Raw genomic sequence first — 18,239 nt, 5'->3', positions numbered from 1 at the left:
CAAGAACCTTGTTTACATTTTTGTACATATGCAACGGCCAAGGAAAAATCTCAATGACGCTGTCCTTTGTTCCAATGTATTGCGCAGGAGCAGCTGTCATCGGTCGTGTATCGCGAGTAATTGCACCGAAATTATAGTCGCAACAGAGAGCACATATAAAAAGCAGGAGTTCTGCAATATATACGAGCGCGAGTCAAATTAAAGTCAGCCAACGCGAATATATGACAAACGGGGTACTTTATTTAAAAGTAGTCTCCATGAGCAATTTAAACATTTGTCCCACTGACTAACGAGTCGCGCGCTATGTCCGTCTCATATAACTCCTTGGGTTGCTGCTTGAAAAACTCTGTAACTGCCTCTTTCACGTCATCGCACGACGCGAGTCTGGTTCCCTTGAGCTGTTTTTTCAATTGCCCCAAAGTTTGGAAGTCGCAAGGTGACAGGTTTGGGCTGTATGGCGGATGTTGCAGCGTTTCCCACTTGAACTTTGCCACTTTTGTATTAACCACATCAAGGACGTGGGGACGGGCATGTCGTGGAGCAAGATGACCCCATTCGTCAATTTTCCATGTCGTTTGTTCTTGTTTGCGACACACAGCCGATCCAGCGTTTTGCAATATCGCAAACGGCTGATAGTCTCTTCGGGTTTAGCAAATTCGATCAGTAATGGCCTCTGACGATCGAAAAAAAGTCAATAACACCTTTCCGGCGGGAATGACGGCCTTTGCTTTCTTTGTGGTTGGTGAATTTCAGTGTTTCCACTGTAAGCTTTGCCGTCGTGTTTCAGGCTCGTAATAGTGGCGCCATGATTCGCCCCCGGTCACAATTGCAGAAAAGAAGTCGTCACCCTCATTGTGATACCGGATCCGATGAGTCAAGGCAGCGCCGAACCTCTCCGTCTTCTGGCGGTGGTTCAAACTCTTCGGCATCCATTGCGCACACAAGAGCCGATAACCGAGATGTTCATGAATTATGCTGTGAACTGAACCGTGACTGATATTCACACGCTCTATCAATTCATCGATGCTTATCTTCCGTTCTTGTCTATCAGCTCATCAACCTCTGCATTTGTGTTGGGGATGATAGCACGGTGGCTTTGGCCCAGTCTTGTATCGTCTTTGCAACTTTCACGTCCTTCTTTGAACAGTTTGCTCCAATGTTTCAAAGTGGCCAATGATATGCAATGCTCAACGTACACGGCAGCCATACGGCGACTAATTTCTTTTTGGGAAACACCTTTCTACAGCTGTCAAAAACCTCACGACACCACGCTGTTCAACTTTTGGAGCGTTCAATTTGTCACGCAACCATGTTCAACGCAGTGTATCAGAGCAAAAAAGAACATTTATCCTCACATCTGTGTGTCAGTTTTGTAAATGAGAGATGCCTGTGTGCTACGCGCATGCCTCGCAGATAATGAACCAAACTATTATTGCGCGGGGTGGGTAGGCTCACTTTCATTTGACTCGCCCTCGTACATTAGAAATGCGAAGATACAATGCAATATACAGATGCGAAGATGCAGCTTGATAAAGGGCAAAAAAGTGTCACTGGAAACAAGCTTCACTGCACGTATACAGAAAACCTCGCAACAAGATATTTAAATATACGAAGTCTCCAATAAATCTACGTATCTAAGAAAAAGTCTGTATATAATGCGTCAAGCAAGGCAAATAAACATGTTGCGCGATCACAGATTGATAGGTCACAGAATCCTAAGGCCCGCACCTCCCTACACTTTACCGATGTACCGCCCGCGGGCGCGCTTCCTCCCCGCTTTTCTCCCTTGCGCATAGAAGACCGAGCCACCATCGTCGCCCCCCCCCCCCCACGCCACCCCCCCTCTCCCTACGCTTTCACTCGCACATGCAGCATGCGGTGCGCGGTCACAATGGTATCGCTCTTGGAAATTTATACGGAACATGAGGGAGACGGCGACGGTAGGAATGCGCCTGAAGTGTCCATGTAATTGCTATCGCAACAATATAATTAAGAGTATCCGGCAATTTGAGCTCCCCGTGGCCCATTACTTTCCGCAAAAGAAGTAACAAAATAGAACTTTCACCATGCGACAATTCGCTGCGCCGCAACGGTGTCTTTTGTGGGGCCGGGACACCAAAATGAAAAAAACCCGAAGGAAAGCATGTTAGCCACAATCGAATGCCTACTTTGAGCAGCTAATGTGGCTACCGAAGGAATATCGGAAAAAACGTGAGCCGCTTGTTCCACAGGGAACTACGCATACTGTACGGTATCCTACACCGTCAAGAAAAGACTTTTCGGAGAGGTTGCTCTCAAGCGAACGTGTTGCAATCCGTCGAGTCCCCGCAGGGATGGCGGTGAGCGACCACGCATTGTTTCTTTTTCTCGTCTAGCTGCTGGCCAGAAAGCGTCCAAAACTCTGCCAGGCGAAAATCCACTCGGCCAGCGAAACACGAACGCACACCGAAGTGCGCCGCGCGGTGGTCGGGGCAACTCGAGAAAAACGCATGCGCTCTGGCTGGCCCTGGCAGCCTGCGGGTAGCGAGAACAAGAAAACTGAAGAGGCTCAATGTGTCCTCGCGAATAAAAGTCAAAGTAGAAAAATAAGTAAGAACGTAGGTGCCTTTGCTGGCTTTAGTGTCTTGACATGGAGGCTTTGGCGCAGGTGGAAAAAAAAATGTTGATATTCTTTTCTGGGACATGACGGCACAAATGAACCACCACAACGCTTCGTCTCATAGGACCTCGCTGCGTACTTTGTCAACTTGACTGATAGTGTGTTGATTTGGCTTGTTTCGTTGTATAGTCCTTTGTACGACTTTAGATGAGTTAATGCACCTTTGGCGTTATATGTTTATACAAACATTAAACCCTGAAAGTTCCGAAATTGAAAATCTAAACCACGACTTTGTAAATGTCAATGCACCTTTCGCATCGAAAGTTTATGAGAACTTTTAAATTATGTGGTTTTGCGTACCGAAACCACGATCTGATTATGAGGCACGCCGTAGTGAGGGGCTCCGGAAATTTCGACCACCTAGTGTTCTTTAACGTGCGCCTAAATCTAAGTACACGGGTGTTTTCGCATTTCGCCCCCATCAAAATGCGGCTGCCGTGGCCGGCATTCGATCCCACGACCTCGTGCTTAGCAGCCCAACACCATAGCCACTAAGCAACCGCGGCGGGTCGATGTGAACTTTATACCCATAAAGTTTCAGAATTGAAATCCATGCGCTCCGTAGATTCCGCGGCCTCCGCGAGATGCCGCGACGAGCCCGCTCGCCATCAAAACACCATTGAAACTTTGTGCTCGGATGGGGCTCCTGCGTTATATGACTCCAGGTGCATGGGCGTTGCCGCAATATCCAGCCCGAGTTCGCAGTGTTTGCGCCGAAATATGTTTTCGAGTGTGATAAAGACATTCTTGACGGAATCCAGAATGATTTCCGGCGCCGGGGGTTGTTTTGGTCGGCGGTGCATGACAGCACGAAAAAATTTCGGGGGTGGGGGGCTGAAGCCTCATAAGCCCCCCCCCTTCCCCCCGGCTACGCCCCTGAACACAAGTGGTGCACGCATGAACGTTTAACATCAGCTCACCACTCTAGAACTCTAGTATCGCATTAAACGGTGATGAACTTGAACATTCGCCGTAAGCACCACCTCCTATTACCGTCAATCAACGCAAACAACGGAAAACTTCGTTTACATCGATTCCCGCAGTGCTTGGGATCGGCATAATTTCTCTGTGTTCAACAGCCGCGAATCAATTGTAGCGGCCTCGACGAGTTGTGGCGAGTGTGCACCGTTCCCTTTCGCTGGTGCCGGCGGTTGCGCGCAGCGGTTGAGCTGAATATGTCGGCACTCCGGTTTGCAGGGACATTTTAGAGAGAGAGAGACTCCCACCGCCTCCCGCCCCGCGACGGAGACGGTTTATTCGTTTCTTGCTGCCCCGCCTCTACAACCGCCGCTATGGCCAGGACCTGGAGTGGATTGACCAGGAGGAGGGCACTTTCCGCATCCGCTGGGGTCTGGACCCAGGGATTTCTCAGAGGGGCCCTCCTGTACAGTTCTTTAAGGTGAGCGCACGATCGGCTGGGCACCACTGTGCCTTAAGTGGAATATATCGGGCGCACCAGCTAACGCGGAGCAAATTAAAAATCTTCTGTGCGGATGTCTGCAACGTCATGAAGAAGCCTCCAGAATTTTGGGTTATTGTTGAGTAATTTGGTACTGATTAGATAACACATCTTCAAATTAACTCTACCGTCACGATGTCAATAAATAATTTGTAGAGCACATTTTAAAACACTGCATGCACAGAGGAATTATTTTAATTGCCGAAAAATTAGCTACACCAAAGGTAACGCGTCACAAACAGTTCAGAGCAATATATGTTTTCAAATGTGCTCTACACATTTTGTTACAACGTTGTGGCCATAAAGTTGAAAATTAATATTTTATATTGATGTTCACTACTAATTACACAATTAGAAGACAAAAAATATTGGCAGCTTTTTGAGAAGCTTATAGAGCTTCATATAGTTCATTTCGTCCAAACGGAAGGCCTCAATTTATTTTTAAACTTGCTCCGAGTTAAGTGGAATACACGGCATGCATATGTTGTATGCCCCATGCTGGGGCAAGCGCATACTGTGCCTGCTGTGGCTCAAGTCCATAATGTGTTTCAAAGGTGAGCCCTGTATTTTTGTCTAGTTTTGTGACATCTGGGCGCCCTGATCGCAAGATAACTCACAAAAACTCGCGTTATAACCTCTGTCGATTGTGCATAGCTAAACGGCCTATTTAGGCAATATAACCAGCCACCCTTCCAGCTAGGGGAAGGCGAGACCGCGCGCTCAGCGAGGGAGACCCTAGGCGAAGCTCTCAGCAACAAAGAACACGTATTACGCTGGAATTCGATACAAACACGAAGTTTAAACAACGCGTCCGAATCTAAATCTAATTAAGGCACAAAACATGGCCAAATGGTTGCCGGTGGCCGCTAACGGCGCACCGCGACAGAGAGGACAAAGAACCCACCAGAAAGAGGCCGCCCATCCTTCGACCAACGCCTGCCATCGCGCACCCCCACAGCAGAGGAAATGGAAACAGAAAGAAACAGAACAACAGAAGGGGGCCCGATCTGGCGGTGCTGCCTTGGGACATCGAAACGACGGAAGAGTGCGCGCTCCCGCCGAGGCTGGGACCCCGATGAGCCGAAGTGACCATTGGCCGGCGGCGGACAAAGGGAACGCCGCTGGCTGAGAGGAACACGTACGCACCTTCTGATGCCCCGGTGTGCTCTCCTCGGATTCCGTCTTGCGCGCGCATAACCGGAGTGCACGAAAGCAGGACCCGAATCGCGTCGAAAGTCAGCCATTGGGTGAAGCCCGTTCCCATTCCCGTGGGCGGGATTACAGCCGAGTGACAGTGTTTTATGACCCGCCGCCAACCCGTTCAGGCAGGGAGGAGAGGGACACGGAGCTGCCGGAAACGCAACGCAATGGCGTCGCAAAGCCACCGCGAGCGCCCGAAACTCCACAACTCATACACATTCTTTTGGTTGTATTCAAGTCGACTCGAAGGAATCGCAAGCAACTAATATAACCCTCAAGTGGTCAATTGAAATAAGTACGCACAGTAAAGTTCTTATGTCAATGAAAAAGTAATATAGTAGACTTCCGCTAATTCGACTCCGGTTAATTCGATTTTTCAGTTAATTCGATCGCGACTGAAGGTCTGCGCCCATGGATTTCCATGGGCCTAAACTTTCGTTATTTCCATCCTAACATTGGCCTTTGCCGGATAATTCGAACTTGACTAGTGAGCACGCACGCGCCTGAACCCTATAGAGACCCCGATAGCGGCCCCCTCGCGCCGAAAATGCCTACTTTAGGCCTGCCTCAATCGCAGCTCACAATGTCTGATCGCGGCAATTACCTGACTCTTGTGCCGAAAATTGCTTGCGCGGTGCAATCGGTCACAAAACCAAAATCGCCGTCTCAACAATCGTATACTTTACCGCATAACCCGGATCTACTGCGGCGGAGCCGACTTTAACAACAAAAAAATTGTGTGGCGAAGCTGACTTTAGAGACCTCACCCCCCCCCCCCCCCCCATTGTGCAACAATATTTCTTCCTTAAAAAACCGGGTGCACGTTAGATTTCTACTTCCTTTAGGAGCTATAAGACCTTTCTGCGACCCTGCAGCCTGCCCGTATGCAAATATTAAAACCTAGACAGCTTAAAGTTGGCTATATCAAGAGTTGTGGGAATTCAAACTAACGAAGGAATGTCATTTCTACATTAGTTTTCTACTTTGAACACATAGAAAATGGGTGTGCATTTGATTTGGAGGCGTGTTAGAATAAGGCAAATGCTGCCACGTGAATTAGCAGTGTGTTTTGGCATTTTATTCTGCATCTTGTTTAATTCAACTCACCAGGCAATTAGAGCAATTTCGCCTATGCGGTCAGGGTCGAATTAACAGAAGCCAACTACATATTACAGCGAAGCTGTCTATGGCTAGGGTTCCGTCAAATTTTCATCTGTGCGAGCAAAAACTCTCATCAGCAATGGCTCGTGCCACTGCTCACATGTTCGTCATCGACGTCTTCCACAGCTGCCTGCAGTGGCATAGCCAGAAATTTATTTCTATTTTGGGTGGGGGGGAGTTCTCCGCTGCCAACTACCTCTCTCTCTCTCTATATATATAAATGTATATAAATGGAGATTGTACACCACACAAAGGTGAACTCCTAGCACTCCCCTGACAAGAATACTTTAACATCAAGGATGCACGTCGTTGCCGAAACAGCACTTTGTGTAACTTCTGACAAAGGTTTTTGATTGCTAAGGCGTGCGGCCACTTCGCATGAAATCATGCTATCATCATCATCGTAATGCTTTTTAAAAAATGATTATATTAAAAAAAAAGAAATTTAGTTTACGAATTGATGCATTTATATAATGTATGTTGATGACCTAGCTGGTACATGACTTGGTAAAGCAGGGCCGGAAATGGGGCCAAACAAAAACAAGACAGCGCACTATCATGTGTCTTGTTTGCAGTCCAGACTTCTTTCAGTCCAGGTAACAGTAGAGATAACCATTGTTTTCGAGTCAGATCTTCTAGTGAGTAGTACAGCCATGGTAAGTATGGAAAAGGGCACGCTCACTATTTTGCAAGTCACCTATCACACAATCGTGCTGTGAGTGTTGTGGGTGTGCCATATTATTCTAGATTGAAACATGCACAAACGAAGCCTTGCGCTAGAACTTCGATAGTACATCATATTATGCATGTTTCGCTCACTTTCGGTGACCTGCTGTCTGAGTTATTTGAAGAGATCTTTGGAAGTAACTTGCGATCATGGTATCATCACGCAACGCATATTGTTATTTGATCACACTCGGGAATTGATGAGGCAGACAGTCCAAAGCAGGACTTCTTCCTGTATAGAAGTCTTTGTGAAAATTACAGCATCCATAGTTCACAGTAAAATAAGGGCCAGTAGCTTCGAGAATTTGAAATTGTTGTGTCGCCTGACACCCATCTATTCTGAAAATTGCCGAGACGTTTAGTTAAGATGGGCTCTTCGCAGCAATCAGCACGTGTTATGACGGTGTAGGTGAGCCTTAGCGAGGCGACTGGCCACAGCCGTCTGGTGTTGAGCGGCGGGGCTGTGACGAGACGCTCTCCCTATGTCCATAATTATCTGCCAACATTGTTCTTGATGCCTTTTATGTACAATTTACCCCCCCCCCCCCCGTCCCCTGCTCGTATCCATCACCCCACTCCCCTTCTTAAAATTCTTTTCCATTAGTGTCTGTACATTCATCAACATTCACCTGGTAGTTGAACAGTGCGGTGGCCCCTAACATTCCTATATTTCTGTTTCTGTGTGAACTTTGAGGCCATTCACCTATCTGCCTTCCCACCTGTTTGTTGTGGCGATTTCTTAGCTTCCCTGGCCCAGCGCCCCTGTCCTTGATATATTTTGCTGTGCGCAAATCAGCACTTTATAGGTCTTTCTTTCTTGTCCTGTTTTTTTGCCCTGTTTTCATCCTTAACAGCATGTGCAAACTAGCCTGACAGCAAGCTTTTCTCAACTTTATTAACATAATGAAAGTCAGAGACAAGGGATAGAAAAGGGGGTGGGGGTTCCTTACTATGTGTTTCCTAGACAAGCAAGTTGCAATATTTTCGGGATGCTTTTCTTCCACGCAGCACGATCAAAGATTTGCTCAAGTACCAGAAATAAGAAGTTCTTTGACAACACGAAGGCCTGACGGGGAGCAACTGTGCCCCCAAGTTCTATGCATGCGCTCGTCCCATCTTTACCTGTATGTGGAAATTTTAGCACTGATACCCCCTCAGCAGTTATTGTAAACACGATCCGGAACGAGGTATAGGGGCGCCATGAGTGAGACCACATTGTTCTGTGCATGGGAGAGAGATCGCCCCCATGACACCCCCCCCTTGGCATGTCGAAAAATGTTTATGGGAGTGACCATTCCCAAGTTTGCTTAAGTTTAAGCACCATACCATTATAACTGGGAGCTTACCTCTGTCGTTGAAAAGACAAGTGTACAATCATTGCATTCTGCCGGTGCTAACATATGGGGCAGAAACTTGGAGGTGAAAAAAGAAGGTCAAAAACAAGTTAGGGACTGTACAAAGAGCGGTGGAACAAGAAACATTAGGAATTGAGTTAAGCAAGAGTTAAGAGACAAGAAGAGAGCGCTGTGGATCAGAAAGCAAACGGGAATAGCCGATATTCTAGTTGACATCATGAAGAAAAAATTCAGTGCCATTCCACTCTGTGAAGGAGGATGACCAGCGGAGCTGCTGTGTATGTATGTGGTGATTGACTCTATTGATTTAATGTATGGTGGTTACTATATTGATTGAATAAAGACACATGCACGTGACTTAATGATTTTCTACAGTCTTTATTTTTCACAAGGCCTCTTCTATGGCTGGGCTTGGAGAGTAGCCGACGCTTGATATGCACATCAATGGCACTGTCGTCACTGATGTTCCGGGGCAGGCATCAGACGTCTTCTTGTACATCGATGGGGACATGAATGACCTGCCTCTTAATGGCGAACTGTTCATTGCATGCGCCAAGCGCTGTATGGACATAAGTGGAAGGCGAGGCGCGACTAGTTGCTCCTCCACGACGTTGAGCCTCGGATGATGAGGCACCGGGGGTATACATACCCGTGTATTGTTGCAAAATGCGGCACAACACCTTTTACTAACGAATCCCGGCACATAGAACAGACACGCACCTCACCGCACTCCAAGGGCGCACACTGCTTCACCGTAGCCAAGGCGATCGTGCGTTGGTCGACGTCCCGCAGTGCAGTAATAGTTGTGAGGTTGCTCAAAAACCACAAGCGGTCACACACAACACAGGCCACACCAAATTGGTTCCCCACAAACTCGCTCTGAAACCTGGCCATTGCTCCGACGAAACGTTCCAAGTTTGCAGGATTGGGGCCACATGGACGGTGCGAACGTAGACGTGGCCATCATCGTCATCGTCAGCCTGGTTACACCCACTGCAGGGCAAAGGCCTCTCCCATACTTCTCCAACTACCCCAGTCATGTACTAATTGTGGCCATGTTGTCCCTGCAAACTTCTTAATCTCGTCCGCCCACCTAACTTTCTACCGTCCCCTGCTACGCTTCCCTTCCCTTGGGATCCAGTCCGTAACCCTTAATGACCATCGGTAATCTTCCCTCCTCATTACATGTCCTGCCCATGCCCATTTCTTTTTCTTGATTTTAGCGAAGATATCATTAACTCGCATTTGTTCCCCCACCCAATTTGCTCTTTTCTTATCCCTCAATGTTACACCTATCATTCTTCTTTCCATAGCTCGTTGCGTCGTCCTCAATTTAAGTAGAACCCTTCTCGTAAGCCTCCAGGTTTCTGCCTCGTACGTGAGTACTAGTAAGACACAGCTGTTATACACTTTTCTCTTGAGGGATAATGACGACCTGCTGTTCATGATCCGAGAATGCCTGCCAAGCACACCCCAGCCCATTCTTATTCTTCTGATTATTTCAGTCTCATGATCCGGATCCGCGGTCACTACCTGTCCTAAGTAGATGTATTCCCTTACCACTTCCAGTGCCTCGCTACCTATCGTAAACTGCTGTTCTCTTCCGAGACTGTTAAACATTACTTTAGTTTTCTGCAGATTAATTTTTAGACCCACCCAGGCCTCTCCAGGTCAGTGAACATGCATTGCAATTGGTCCCCTGAGTTACTAAGCAAGGCAATATCATCAGCGAATCGCAAGTTACGAAGGTATACCGTTAACTTTTATCCCCAATTCTTCCGAATCCAGGTCTCTGAATACCTCCTGTAAACACACTGTGAATAGCATTGGAGAGATCGTATCTCCCTGCCTGACACCTTTCTTTATTGGGATTTCGTTGCTTTCTTTATCGAGCACTACGGTGGCTGTGGAGTCGCTATAGATATCTTTCAGTATTTTTACATACGGCTCGTCTACACCCTGTTTCCATAATGCCTCCATGACTGCTGACATTTCGACTGAATCAAACGCTTTCTCGTAATCAATGAAAGCTATATATAAGGGTTGGTTATATTCCGCACATTTCTCTATCACCTCATTGATAGTGTGAATATGGTCTATTGTTGAGAAGCCTTTACGGAATCCTGCCTGGTCCTTTGGTTGACAGAAGTCTAAGGTGTTCCTGATTCTATTTGCGATTACCTTAGTAAATGCTTTGTAGGCAACGGACAGTAAGCTTTTCAAGTCATTGGTGTCCCCTTAAATTCCTTATGGATTAGGATTATGTTAGCATTCTTCCAAGATTCTGGTACGCTCGAAGTCATGAGGCATTGCATATAGAGGGTGGCCAGTTTTTCTAGGACAATCTGCCCACCATCCTTCAACAAATCTGGTGTTACCTGATCCTCCCCAGCTGCCTTCCCCCTTTGCATAGCTCCCAAGGCTTTGTTTACTTCTTCCGGCGTTACTTGTGTGGCGTTACTTGTGTGATTTCAAATTCCTCTAGACTATCCTCTCTTCCGACCAGGAAGGCCTTCGTTGCCACCACGATCAATAAGCAAGGTCAAGTTAGAAACGCTCTCACAGTCAAGACCCACAAGTCCGAGATAGCAGAACAGGTTGCCATCGCACTCGCGCTCACAGACCCGACCATCACCCACGTCTACAGCGATTCACGCTCGGCCGTCAAAGCCTTTCAGAAAGGAGCAGTTGCAAGCCAAGCACTACAAATAATCAATAGATCCGCACCACTGCAGCATCACACCATCTGCTGGTTCCCGGCACACCTCGGAGAGATCGAGGACGCCCCTCACAATCTTAATGAGATGGCTCACAGGAGCGCGCGAGACCTAACCCTCCGCGACGCCACCTATTCTGGTCGTGACCATCCCAGCGAGAATCGGGACCCTCCCTCCACATATAACGAGATCATAAAGCACTTTTATCTAGACCGCAGAATATTCAGCACACCTCACAATAAGCTCACCAGGCCTCAAGCCCTGACGTTCAGAATGCTTCAAACAAACACGTACCCCACGCAGAACAGACTACATCACTACATGCCTGACCTATACAAAACATCATATTGCGAAAATTGCCATAGCACACTAGACGTACATCACTTGCTCTGGCCGTGTGGTCGGACCCACGCAAACAAGGATCAAGACTCCGCCAGGCTACAAGACACATTACACAGCACGGACCTGGCGGAGCAGCTCTGGGCCGTTCAGCGAGCACACGATGCGGCCAGGGCGTTACAACTCCTGGTCCCAACGTGGGAGTAGCCCGCTCTATGGGACCTTGCGCCCCGTAGCTCGCAGGACCTTTCAATAAAGTTACTCCATCCATCCATCCATCCTCTCTTCCATTATCGTCATGGGTGCCACTGGTACTGTACAAATCTCTATAGAACTCCTCAGCCACTTGAACTATCTCATCCATATTAGTAATGATATTGCCGGCTTTGTCTCTTAACCCATACATCTGATTCTTGCCAATTTCTAGTTTCTTCTTCACTGCTTTTAGGCTTCCTCCGTTCCTGAGAGCGTGTTCAATTCTATCCATATTATACTTCCTTATGTCAGCTGTCTTACGCTTGTTGATTAACTTGGAAAGTTCTGCCAGTTCTATTCTAGCTGTAGTGTTAGAGGATTTCAGACATTGGCGTTTCTTGATCAGATCTTTCGTCTCCTGTGATAGCTTACCGGCGTCCTGTCTAACGGAGTTACCACCGACTTCTATTGCACATTCCTTAATGATGCCCATGAAATTGTCGTCCATATCTTCAACACTAAGGTCCTCTTCCTGAGTTAAAGCCTAATACCTGTTCCGCTTGATTCAAAATTCCTCTATTTTCCCTCTTACCACTAACTCATTGATCGGCTTCTTATGTACCAGTTTCTTCCGTTCCTTCCTCAAGTCTAGCCTAATTCGAGTTCTTACCATCCTATGGTCACTGCAGCGCATCATGCTGAGCACGTCCACATCTTGTATGATGCCAGGGTTAGCGCAGAGTATAAAGTCTATTTCATTTCTAGTCTCGCCATTTGGGCTCCTCCACGTCCGCTTTCGGCTATCCCGCTTGCGGAAGAAGGTATTCATTATCCGCATATTATTCTGTTCTGCAAACTCTACTAATAACTCTCCCCTGCTATTCCTAGAGCCTATGCCATATTCCCCCACTGACTTGTCTCCAGCCTGCTGCTTGCCTACCCTGGCATTGAAGTCGTCCATCAGTATAGTTTATTTTGTTTTGACTTTAACCATCGCCGATTCCAAGTCTTCATAGAAGCTTTCGACTTCCTGGTCATCATGAGTGGATGTAGGGGCGTAGACCTGTACGACCTTCAATTTGTACCTCTTATTAAGTTTCACAACAAGACCTGCCACCCTCTCGATCGTTAATGCTATAGAATTCCTGTATGTTACCAGCTATATCCTTATTAATCAGGAATCTGACTCCTAGTTCTCGTCTCTCCGCTAAGCCCCGGTAGCACAGGACCTGCCCGCTTTTCAGCACTGTATATGCTTCTTTCGTCCTTCTAACTTCACTGAGCCCATTTATATCGCATTTAATGCCCTCTAATTCCTCCAATAGCACTGCTAGACTCGCCTCACTAGATAATGTTCTAGCATTAAACGTTGCCATGTTCAGATTCCAATGGCGGCCTGTCCGGAACCAGGGATTCTTAGCACCCTCTGCTGCGTCACAGGTCTGAACGCCGCCGTGGTCAGTTGCTTCGCAGCTGATCAGGACTGAGGGGCCGGGGTTTGATTGTTGTATTCGTATAGGAGGTATTCATATATAGACATGGCCAATGTGGGTCAAAGTGCAGTATCTGTTCTTATCAGCTTAATATCTGATGCAGGTTGTATTTGGACCCAAGATATTAAACCTATTTTTGCAAGTTGGCGGAGTGCTTGAAGCCTGCGTCACCTCCGCCGCAGGTGGGCCCAGTACTGCGCTATCTTCTGGATCGGCCCACGGTTTAGGTCTGTGGACATCGGCCTGCTGGAAACTAGCCAAATACAGCTTCGCTGCAAAAATGGAACTGGACTGGCTATATAATGTGTAGGATAGTTGACTGGTGGACCATAAGAATTAACAGAATGGGTGCGAAGGGAATGGAAATGCAGTCGAGGACGGCAGAAAATTAGGTGGGGTGATGAAATTAGGAAATTTGCAGATGCTAGTTGGAATCAGCTAGCAAAGCCAGGGGTAATTGTAGATTGCTGGCAGTGAAGGCCTATGTGGAGATAAAAATAGGCTGATGATGTTGATGTGCAATCATTAAAAACAGTTGGGACTAGCATGCATATGTGCCAACCTGTGAACTTTGCAATTCGTAAAATCCTGCAGAATGCGCGGGGCCGGGGGAGAGAAAGTGGGGAGATAACACACTTCTTTTTTAAAGCTTTCCCTGAGCACTCCTCTTTTCAGAGATACATACATACTTGATCATGTAACAAGGATTTCACTTTAGACGCAGCACCCTGGGCAGTAGCAAACTTGGAACAGCAAATAATGACAAGCAACAAACTGTTCCTAGATCTAAGTGACTTCTTCAGCAACCTGGCTGCTGCCAATTTTACCTAGCTGTTTCAAGAACTTGCTTGTATATACTTGATGAAGCAAGAAGCATCCCTCTTGCATCCTTTCACCAGCAAAATACTGACATGTTTACTTATTTATCCTTCTTCCAGGGGCTGCATTTCAGCCACTAACAACTTAGTGTTATCGTTCAGCACAAGACATGCCAGCATTATTTGGAGCTTACTCGAATGTTATCATTTGTTCTATCTCTTGTGTATGTTCTCACCGCACCTTCTTTAATCAGATAATGTGCAACACGATTTGTGTAGTACTTTTCAGAAGACATGTGGGCACCAGCAATTGCACTGGAACCTTCAACAAGTCATGTATAAAAGACGACACGCTTCACTTGCAGATCAGATTTTGGCAATTGGCAACTGTGCTCGTTGCTATTGTTGTGCTTTGAGTGTCACTTGTTTTTGTGGGCATAGGTTCGCCCAATATAATGTTGTTTTATGTTACACAGTTTGCTACTGTGTTCTCACCGTCGCTATAACGTGACAACACTTACAGCAGAAGGTATGGAGACTGACGTGCTATACATTTTCGCAAACAGAATAAGTTTTTTGTAAAACTTGAGGCAAAGTTTTTAAAATTATAATACAGGCTCAAATTCGTATCATCATCTGCCTGGTTATGCCCACTGCAGGGCAAAGGCCTCTCCCATACTTCTCCAACAACCCCGGTCATGTACTAATTGTGGCCATGTTGTCCCTGCAAACTTCTTAATCTCATCCGCCCACCTAACTTTCTGCCGCCCCCTGCTACGCTTCCCTTCCCTTGGAATCCAGTCCGTAACCCTTAATGACCATCAATTATCTTCCCTCCTCATTACATGTCCTGCCCATGCCCATTTCTTTTTCTTGATTTTTCTTGTCCAATCAAGAAAATTCGTAAACATTACGAGTAATTTGGAAAAGTTGGCAGTTATGCTAGCATGGTAAATAAAAAATACATTTTTTCTTTTGGTAATCTTCTGGTTGGCTTACATTCAAAGAAACTTCATTTTTGGACATTCCAAGTTCTGGGTTGCAGCTTAGATCAGAGTAAATGCAGTAGAAACCAGCACAATGATGCGACTTGCATCCGCAAAATTTGTCGTTTTGCATCCAAAGAAACCTATTTTCAATCATTGTGTTCTGTCATCCTTTAGGTGTCTTACCTTAACCCTTTCATGATCAATGACGTAAATATACGGCACCATGAACAAGTCCAAAATGGTCGATGCCATATATCTACGGCGCCATCTGTACGTTTAAAAAGTGCGCCAATTTCCTCATTTCTTTCTTTCCTGGCATGTGCTGCCACTATATGGGAATACAGGGAATTTTTTTCTCGCGCCTCCCTCTCTCGGTTTTCATTGTATGGTTTGTTTTAGAGCTAGTTTGCTCCGGCGCGTCTATATGCCACCACTCATTCATTGGCGTGAGCGCGAGTGGGTGGCGGTTTGGGTTTTGTTCTGCGGACAGTTTCAGCTTCTTGCGCTCGCAACACTGATGGCTATATCGTTACTAATCGCTCAAAGGGCGACCGCCTGTTTCTCGCTCATTTAGTGCTCACAGGGGTTCGCATAGGAAGGATGCCACCGTGCATGCGTTTCCTTTTCTTTTTCTTTTTTGGAGACTTGCGAAAACCAATTGCCTCTGGTTGGCGATAAGATAAAGATTAGCAGAAGTTTGTCACACGTTTTGCTTTTTTGACGGGCACACAACCACACAGTTTTCTTGAGTGTGCTCACCTACGCAGTTTGATTACATTATGGACATAAATATTAGTCTAAGAGCAGGAACATTTGATACTTGCGAAATATTCTCGTGTGCGCATTTTCTAAGCCTTGAACTATGTGTATAACAATGCATCATATTTTTCATTCTTATAAGTTTACTTCCTTTTATTGTTGTTATTCATGAATAAATAGTACATATATGCCATCGCAAAATATTTTTTTCTCACTTTACAGTCACCCTAGAGAAATTGCGATAATTTTTTTTCAAAATTGGAATCAGAAGAATTAGAATCTCCAATAAAAAAAATCGACCCTGGGCGGTCGCATATGGCGAGAAAAATTGACCCTGAAAGGGTTAATATCTCTTCTATATATGCTGTCTGATGCATGTTTGCCATGTATTGTCTGCCCTGTTTGAAGATGTACTTGTTCTTGAACCTTCAACATTGGACAGGATTGTCGCTCATGTCAATCTTATATGCACTACGCCAGTCATTGTTTTGAAACCAGTGGCTAATTGTTATTTTTTGTGCAAGCATTGCACTTTGTAACTACAGCAACAAGCGTATTCAACAATGAATTACAGAGACAATGCAGGTTACATGTTTTCTGGGTGCTGCTTGATTTCAGGACTGGGCTGTCATAAAGAGGATCTGGAATGAGGCGGATCCAAAAAACCTTGACAAGGCAAAAGACCGAGTTCGAATGGCCTTATCGAATATCAGATATGTGAAGCAAGTAAAATCGGAGAACAAGAACTACCGGTGCTTTAGAATTGAAAACCAGCAGCGTGAGTTTTCAGATTTATTCAATTTTATGGGGTTTGGGAGTGTTGAAAAGCAAAGGAAGTGCATGCGGTGTTGAAACAAGATCCTTACTTTGAACTAACGAAGCAGCTGTGGAGTCAGGAAAATAAATGAAGTTTGTGTAAAAGTGAAGACAAAAAGGAAAAAAAGGTGTCGCAGCACCAGGAAAACAAATAAATAAAACCAACACACACGTTAATTGATAAATATGAGCTCTTTGCTAGCTAATTTATCGACAATGTAAGCTGCAAGTCTTTTTCACAGTAGTGAAAAAATTTCATTGTCACTCAGCCAAGAATAGTGGTGGGAAGCGTATGTAATATAGCACCATACTAAAGAGAGAGAGGGGGGGGGGATAGAGAAAAAAGAAAAGAAACATAGGAAAGGTTGCCAAATGTGACAGTTAGTCTAATCTTCTATGTAGTCTTCTAATACTAGTACCTTTAGTGTGCTTGCTAAAGCAGCTACTTAAGCAGCCTTAAGCACTGCCATTAAGTGTGAGAAAGGCAAGGGTAGCATGTATGCACGCAGATGTGGAAAACTTGTGTGAAACTGTGGGTGCCGGTATGACTCCTGTTGTGAAATACCGGGTGCGATATTTAGGGGAAATGAAAGCCAATACAGATCAATATGCCAAGGGGCACCACGTAATGTTAGCCTCTGTGGCCGGCAACCCAGTGGCTGTGTTGTGGTGCTGCTGAGCTAAAGCTTGTGGGTTCAGTCCTGACCATAGTGGCCACAATTTATTAGGGGTGAAATGCAAAAAAAACGCTCATGTACTTAGTAGATTTAGGTGAATGTTAACCCCTTAACTGAAGAATTGTTAACTCAAGAATGACTGTGCTTTGACGAGTCTTTTTTTTTTTTTTTTTTTTTTTTTTGTCGTAAACAAGAAAAATGCTTTTTACAAGACTTTGATATGCAATAAATTCCATTTATTTAACATGGTCTTATGCTCCTTTTCACTTCAGAAGCTTGTTTTCGTCTGAAAAATCTTGAAGCACAGGGCAGCACCCAAGACAACATCATAGTCCTTCACAGGACTGTCTTGAAAAACAAACTGAGCTCTTATGGCTCCACAAGTCATGCCATTCTTTAGATTTCGCAGGTGTTGTGACTGGCTCATTCAGTTGATCTCAACTTCTCTGTCACTACTTTTGCTGTCAGAGTCACTGTCAAGCTCCAACACGTATTCATTGTCAAAGCCATCACCTGCTTCAGCAATGCCACCATTTCACAGTCTGTCAAAGCTTTTTGCAAAATGTATGTGTGGAAGTTTGGCACGATTCGCACCAAAATCAGGAGTTCCTGTGCCCAGAAAGTTGTGCATCTCTAGATGCGCTCCTCACCACATGCTGTCACTTTGCTGTCTGTATGATGTAGTGGTGGACAGCAAATTTATTCTTCAATAGTAAAGTGGAGCCATCGGAAAACAAACATCTCACCACCACTCACTATTTTTCCGATGACATGGCAGAACATATCCAGCTTGATGAAAAAAGTGTTTCTTTTCAATTGTGATTTTCTACGTGGAGAGGGACTCGTGCTGTGTGTAGATGCTCTCCGCACTATACA

The 18,239-nt window shown here is 45.8% G+C and overlaps 1 protein-coding gene and 1 non-coding gene across 3 annotated transcripts in view; both read left to right on the top strand.

Moving 5' to 3' along the window:
* Positions 1 to 18,239, top strand: part of LOC126543257 (uncharacterized) — a 40,175-nt gene that overhangs the window by 8,857 nt on the left and 13,079 nt on the right. For both annotated transcript variants that reach the window (XR_008608634.1, XM_055061720.1), the window contains exons 2-3: positions 3,857 to 4,058; positions 16,489 to 16,648. Coding sequence is in view for 1 of the 2 variants with exons in the window: in XM_055061720.1 (XP_054917695.1) it covers positions 3,857 to 4,058; positions 16,489 to 16,648 (362 nt within the window). In the remaining variant the exon portion in view is untranslated. The remainder of the gene's footprint in view (positions 1 to 3,856; positions 4,059 to 16,488; positions 16,649 to 18,239) is intronic.
* LOC126546505 (U2 spliceosomal RNA) lies at positions 13,340 to 13,529 on the top strand. Its single transcript, XR_007602611.1, has one exon. It is a non-coding gene; the product is annotated as a U2 spliceosomal RNA (small nuclear RNA).

Source organism: Dermacentor andersoni, chromosome 1 (assembly GCF_023375885.2).
Source record: "Dermacentor andersoni chromosome 1, qqDerAnde1_hic_scaffold, whole genome shotgun sequence".
Taxonomy (NCBI): Eukaryota; Metazoa; Arthropoda; class Arachnida; order Ixodida; family Ixodidae; genus Dermacentor; species Dermacentor andersoni.
The sequence above is the reverse complement of the archived record's forward strand: the minus strand, read 5'-3'. Positions and strand labels throughout refer to the sequence as shown.